General features: G+C 35.1%; 1 protein-coding gene across 4 annotated transcripts; it reads left to right on the forward strand.

Annotated features, from left to right (window-relative positions):
- Positions 1-1,039: 1,039 nt before the first annotated feature.
- On the forward strand, positions 1,040-4,228 carry nkapd1 (NKAP domain containing 1). 4 transcript variants are annotated; one of them, XM_055196402.2, is made up of 6 exons: positions 1,040-1,164; positions 1,397-1,475; positions 1,562-1,638; positions 1,727-1,873; positions 1,955-2,008; positions 2,642-4,228. In XM_055196402.2, exons 2-6 carry the CDS (start codon positions 1,407-1,409, stop codon positions 3,051-3,053), a joined length of 759 nt encoding a protein of 252 aa, XP_055052377.2. In that variant the 5' UTR covers positions 1,040-1,164; positions 1,397-1,406; the 3' UTR covers positions 3,054-4,228. The 4 variants fall into 4 exon arrangements, with proteins under 4 accessions (XP_055052377.2, XP_073718816.1, XP_055052376.2 ...); XM_073862715.1 differs by having other exon boundaries at positions 1,071-1,250; positions 1,388-1,475; XM_055196401.2 differs by having other exon boundaries at positions 1,072-1,250.
- Positions 4,229-7,015: the final 2,787 nt, after the last annotated feature.

Genomic DNA, 7,015 nt, shown 5'->3' on the forward strand with positions numbered 1-7,015 from the left:
TTTGGTGTCAGGCCGACGTTGGTTTTGACGAAATTTTACCTCCTAGACCTAGAGCAAATGCCAAGCTTAATATAGAGTTTTTTCTTTGTATATCTCTGTAGGCTACTCATTCTTTACCTGTTTTATATATGGTTATTTTTATTGGGGTGTAACACTTTTACTGTAGTTTCCCTGTTTTATATTTTGTTATTTATTCTGCCAGCACTTTAGTCAACTCCATGTGAAAATGTGCTATATAAATTAAAGAAAGAAAGAACTTGCTCATTTTCCATGGCATTCTCATGGATTGGTTACTCAACTGCTTTTTCCTATTTTCAAACCATTGTCGCTTCGGTTAAGGGTTAGATTTGTGTTAGTATGTCACTTTAAGTATTGGTTTATACTATTTTTTTTGCTTTATTCTTTTATATTTTATAGTTGGGTTTGGGTAAGGATGCTATTTTATTGTAAATCTAACCCTAAACCAAAGCGACAATGGTTTGAAAACAGGTAAAAGCAGTTGAGTAACCAATCCGTGAGAATGCCACGTAAAAAGACAGTCCGTGGCGGCCACAGAAAAATGCGGAGATCCGTGAGAATGATACGGGAAAATGAGCAAAAAATTCTGTGACTATCCCACGGAAATTCACAGCTTTGGTTTATGATGCATAACCAATGTAACAGCTTGACATAAGGCCAACATTGGGTTTTGAGGTTAACCCCAACGTTACAGATTGACGTCAGGCCAATATATAAAAAATTGTATGTTGTCACAGTGCTCAAGTAGGCTAATTTATATTCTCTGTTGGGGAAGAATAGCTTTTTTTGAGTTGCTATATTCTTGTGTTCTAGGGCACAGTATGTAAGATATTTGCATTACATAATATTCAAAAATACTAGCACAGTGTATTCAAGCGCCGGAAATTACATTTTAAGTCTGTCATAATAGCCTGTAGTTCTGGGGTTTAGCTGTTTTTTCTTTTTTGAACCTTGACACCTCTTTTGTTTCATATATACGGGGACAAATGATTATGCGCTTTCTATTTATTGGAAAAAAGCGCTAGTTCATGACTTTTATTTTGAAATGTGAGTACTACAGGAAGTTGAATGGAGACACCAAACGTTCTGTTGATGCCACGTTCAAGTCGTTTTCTACACTTTAAATTGATTTAAAACAAATAAAAGGTCGGGATATGGTTGGCTTTTATTTTCATTTATGGGACTGTGGTTTAAATTGGCAGACGTTTATTTGAACCGAACATTTGTGCAAGGTAACGTTAGTAGTAGAAAAAGGGAAATAGTTTCAATAGTTTCAGTGCTACCATAATAATGTTATATCTAAGTGAGTGTTTAGGTAACTTTATTTAAGCCAACGCATTATTAATTTGTGACATTTAACACTGTGTAGCGTTTAAAGGTTTGACATCATGGCGCGGGTCCCTATGGGTAAAGTTCTGCTCCGAAATGTCATCAGACATACAGATGCCCACAACAAGGCATGTTTATATTTATTACTTATTTATGAATTATGTATGTGTATTGTTTTCAAAAATACAAAACTAATATTCTGTTCTTACTGCAGATTCAAGAGGAGTCAGAGATGTGGAAATTGAGGGATCTTGAACGACAAACCTCATCGACTCATTTATCAAAGCAAAGGTGACTGATACAGCTGAAATAAGAAAGCATTAGTCTGTTGTTACTTAATATCTTTATCTCTTTAATAACATGCAAAATTCTCACATAGTGGCCAAATGCACTGTGACCGCTATTTGGATAATTCAAAGGGGTCCATGCAGGGCAGGATTGGGGACAGGTTGTCTGAGAGAGACGAGAAGGAGGCCAAATACTGGACAAGAAAACTGTACGAGTTTGAAGCGAATGATCCTGACAGGTATTATCTGACATATTCATTGTATAATCATTTCGTATCTTTGTTTCTCATGAAACCTTAAATAATATTTTGGTTTTTCAGGTGGGGTCACAGTGGTTTTAAGGAGCTTTATCCAGAAGAGTTTCAGTCTGATGGGTAAGATGCGGTTGTTCTTGTGATTTCTAATAGATATTCAGCATGTTGTTGTGGGTTTTTAAAGGCTTTGTGCATATTGCACCGATTTGTTTTTCAAATCCGATCCTTGGGGGTTGTCTGTCTGAAATGTTGTTTTGCATTTGTTTGAATATCTGATGTGTTTGTTTTGCCAGTATCTGGTTTATTTGTATTGTTAACTATATAAAAGACATAAACAACTGAAGAGCATTGTGTAAGCAATGCAAGGGTTGTTGTCGGTTTTGATTCCCACACGCATACTGATGACAAATGCATATCCTGCATGCACTGTAAGTCGCTTTGGATTAAAGCGGCTTCCCAATGCAAATATATAATGTGAAAGGAGGAACTTTACCCTTCTTTTATGTCCAATAACATTGAAAATATACTCTTAAATCTGACTGTTCAGGATGAAAACCAATTTCACAAATCAAATTTGACGACTACAAACAACCGAACAGGTTTGTTGTCTAATTTTTTAACAGTGCCATAGAGCAATGATATTTATGTCAACAGTAAGTTTACCAGGCATTTTCTAACCCTACGGTATGTGTGCATTTTTTCATTTAAATTATTCTTAAAAAATTAATTTTGCTTTAATCCTTTTTATCCCAGTGAAAAAGACTGCAGTGATGGTAAACGCAAACGGAAAAAACACAAGATGTCAGAAGCTGACATAGAGAAAAACTCCAAGAAGTCATCCAAGAAGAAGAAAAGGAAAAAAGAGAAGAAGAGGAGGAGGACTGCGGGGTCGGCCTCCGAGTCCTGCAGCGATGCAGAGGACAGCGGGAGAAGGAAGCAGAGGAGGAAAGCAGGAAAAAACAAACGTAAGAAAAAGGAGCACAAAAGCAAAGGAACAACAGAAGAGGACAGCAGCTCAGAGGACAGCCGTTCAAAAACGAGAACAAAAACACACAGGAAAAGAGACAGTCTTGAATCGGACACTTTTACTGAGCCTCAAAGGAAAAAACGAAAGAACTGGAGAGCAGGAAAAGATGAGAGATCAGAGGAGAGCTCGGATGGATGAGCTGTTACACTGACACGAGATACTGTAGACAGATTTTCTATTGCTTTATTGACATCAGTTCAATTACTTTACCCAGCAAAAACTGAAGAACTGTTTGTTTGATTTTTAAGAGGTTATATGCGTTTTTTAAATCTTTTAAATATCTTTGGAAATATTTTGTAAGATTGAACATTTCTTATTTTTATATGACTTTAAGGCTCAGGTATATCAAAAACATCAGTCATATTTGATTATACTTTCATACTTGAACTTTCTAGATAAGTATTTGTTGTATATTTGCCAAATAGCTTGTAAGTGTTGAGAAATAGTGCATCCGTTGCTGTGATCATTTCGTACCCAATTGACTTGATTTTAACCTTGAAAAAAGAAACATTTTGCAGAATTTACAAGCTGTTCTTTTCCAGTGAACGTTGTTGGAGATGGACTGTCTAAAAATAACAAAAAAGGCTTTGGTTATTCATTGACAGGTCACTATTTAATTCACTTAAATTGTGTGGAGAAAAGCAGCTTGAACATTCAGCTTTGAAAATAAGAAATTTCTTACATATTTTTAGGTGCATTGTGATATATCATATGGCGATTGTCCAGGAGGTGGCACTATTGCACTATTAGATGACAACCCTCAGTAAGGTCTTTCTATTGTTTTTAAATCACATGTTTTGTACGTTTGCAGGTAAACACCTACAGTAAACGTAATCTTCTTTTCCTGGCATCCTTAGATAATGGTCAATATAACAATAAATGCTGAAATAAACTAAGATAAGAAATGCTGTAGAAGTATTTTTTATTGTTAGTTCATGATGCATTAACTAATTGTTAACAACAATTTCCAAACAAACAAATTCCAAACCTTATCGTAGAATGTTATCAATAACTTTAATTTTCACATATAAATTTAAATTTTTTTTGTTGTAAGCTGTGTGATGCCTGCTCATTGTCCATCATGTAAACACGAGCACTCAGCGTAAAGAACATTGTGTCACTTTGGTAATGAATGCTGGCCTTTCTAACCAGCCTGGCACAGGGACTCCAAACAACTCTGAAAATTATCAAACGCTTTCAAGCTGTCAAGCTTCATAATTGAGTCAAATTAAATGTGGCCAGTTTTCATCAGCTCTGATTGAACTGTTCTGTGCCTTCAATAAAAGTCATTAACACGTGGCTCGAGAAGAACAGACCGTACAGATCTTGTTTTGCTGAAGCTCATCTGTCAAATTCTGTGATCTTTGTAGCTTTCACTGGTATAATGTCACAAATCCAACTGTTTGAACTTGCTGTTTGCTCATAAAGAGGAAGAGCTTTATAGTCGATGACTTTTGCCCTGAAGGAAGAACATCCACCTCTTAAGGTTTTTTTTGTATATTTGATATTTAAAGATAAAGTGCTTTGTAAATACTTGTAAAAATAGACAGTTGAATGAACTGGAGCTTTCAAGCTTATATACCGTAGCACACATGCACTGTTAAACGTTTTATTGCATATATGCGGTAACTCACTGGCAACGTACTGCCCCATTACAGTACCATAACTGTACATGTTTTTTACAGTATGATGCCTTTACCGCAGTTCCATTTTACAGGATAATACCCTAACTGTAACCTAGTTTTTAAAAATGTATTGCCTTAAAGGGGAATCAAACTCAGGTCACCCATGTCGTAGATCCGTAACACTACCACAGTGGCACAGATTACACCCTCCTCCTCTAGTTCACGCCAGTGAGCGAACGCTGGCTCATTATTGATCCTCATCCTTCCTTTTATTCTGTCACTCCCGTTTTCTATAACTGGTCTCCTCCGACAAAACCTTGGGTTTCTTGTTCTTAGTTAAATGCATAACAAATCAAATGTATTTCATTTCATAGAGATATTTTATTTTTCCATTTTATATGCTTCTATAACACTGTTTTATTCAACTACAGTAGTACTGCTGTTGTTTAACAGTAGTCTACCGCAAATTAAAAAAATACAGTAAATCACTGTAAATAAATGTTAATACCCATAATGCAATGCATATTAATTAACTGGAGAAGAAAATAATGGTATTTTACTGGGCATTTTGTGGTAAGTAACTGTAAAAATTACAGTTAAGTCTAACAGTGTGGCATACAAATCTGTATCTGGGGTGGTATTCTTTAAAAAAAAGTACACATTTGCACATAAACAGTGCATTTTAGTCACTCAAAGGTACATATTGTAAGCAAACATATATATATTTGTGCCTAAATGGTACATATTAAGACATTAAAGGGTATATCCCAGTCTATGGTGTGTTTTGCTATATTCCAGGCCTTATGAAGCAAGGTGATACCTTCCTCGGAAACCTGGTCTGAATTATTCTCAAAAAACAAACTGAGAGTCCTTACATTTTCAGTTGTAGATATTGTCATGCAACTTGTAATAACTGAAGGGGCAGATTTGTAAATAGTAAAATAGTACAATTTTGAGTTTGTTTTTCAGGCAAAGGCTTCAAAAAATTTTGAATCTGGCCAACCTGCCCACACCGGGCATTTTCCTTCTTTAAGTGCATGAGTGATGTCAGATCTGCCTTAGTCATGCAGGTCAATTCAATAATCCTTCTTTATTGAGTTCTGCTCACAGGGGACATCAGATTTACGTCATGTTGTAACTGTGTTCAGAGCTATGCTATACATATGCATTACAGGGTTTAACAGAAATGTACACTTTTTTGGTCTTATGAACTATTCAGGTAGGATTGTTTTTATGCCATAGCTCATTGATGTACTGGGGATCTTATACTTAAAATCAGCCATTTAAATTTGAATTCATTGAATTTTTAATTTGAGAAAGGTATATAATTCTGTTTTCATAAAAAACCCTGCTAGGTTTGTTTTTGGAGACGGTTGGTAAACATCATTAACATAAAAAAAATCATCCTGAAGAATACCACAATAGGCGTAATAGAGGAAGTGTGTTAAATCTAATGCTGCTACTGCTATGGTGTTTCCCTTTAGGATGTTTCATTATGAGTCAGGTACTGTATCTGTTATGTGGTCAGTCCTGCATTTTGTTTTACTTACACTTTCTCACTCCAACAGAAAACAATTGCAGGCATTTGTTACTTTTACATATAACCCTAACTGTGAAATCCAGGTTAAAGTCTCATAATCCGATTATGAGATTAGAAGGATCAGAGTTTGATTTAGCAATTGTCATTTATGCATCTTAATATTAGTAGTGCTGCAGAATTAAAGAATAGTGCACAGCACAAACAGTATAACATTTTTCAAGGTGAAACCAAAAACACTTTGGTTTGGTTTAATGCTAGATTTTGTTAAGAGATCACTAATCCATCTTTCAAGGTTAACAGACATCTCCGAACAGGCACTGTTTCCCCAGATTGCTCTTAAAATCAGCATCCAGACTGACCTTCCTACCTTTCATTTCAATTAGCCACCAAGTGAATCATGGGTCAATATGCTGCTGTTGCTATGGCAACCTGACGTAAAAGATTTGGGTTCTTGACGACATCAAAAGCTGTGCTGTATTTAAAAAAAACAAGGTTGATTTTCATTTAAACAGTTTTCAAAAACCACACTAACTAGAAGAAAGGGAAAAAGTTAATCTATAAAAAACATGGAGAAATACATCTTGAGTACCAAACACATACTCCATGACAATCATCAAGGTGCTTTAATTCTTACATATGGGACCCAGTCACAACTAAAGTCGTATTTTTTGTGATTTACTGTTTGGTAAATCATCCAACATAATGTAAACAACATTCTGTGAAAATATAACCTTGAGTAAGGTCATATCAAAGATGGAAATCACTGTGAAATAAAGTAGTTTGTTTTCATCAATACAAATTGTTTCAAAATGTATTAATTTGAAAAGTAAGGGGATCACATCAGTTATAGCTTTGATTATAGCTGTATGTATTTTTTATTATAAATAATGTAGTAAATATGCACTCAATGGTCATTGCTTGTATTGTAGTAAAAG

The sequence above is a fragment of the Misgurnus anguillicaudatus genome, chromosome 24 (assembly GCF_027580225.2).
Source record: "Misgurnus anguillicaudatus chromosome 24, ASM2758022v2, whole genome shotgun sequence".
Taxonomy (NCBI): domain Eukaryota; kingdom Metazoa; phylum Chordata; class Actinopteri; order Cypriniformes; family Cobitidae; genus Misgurnus; species Misgurnus anguillicaudatus.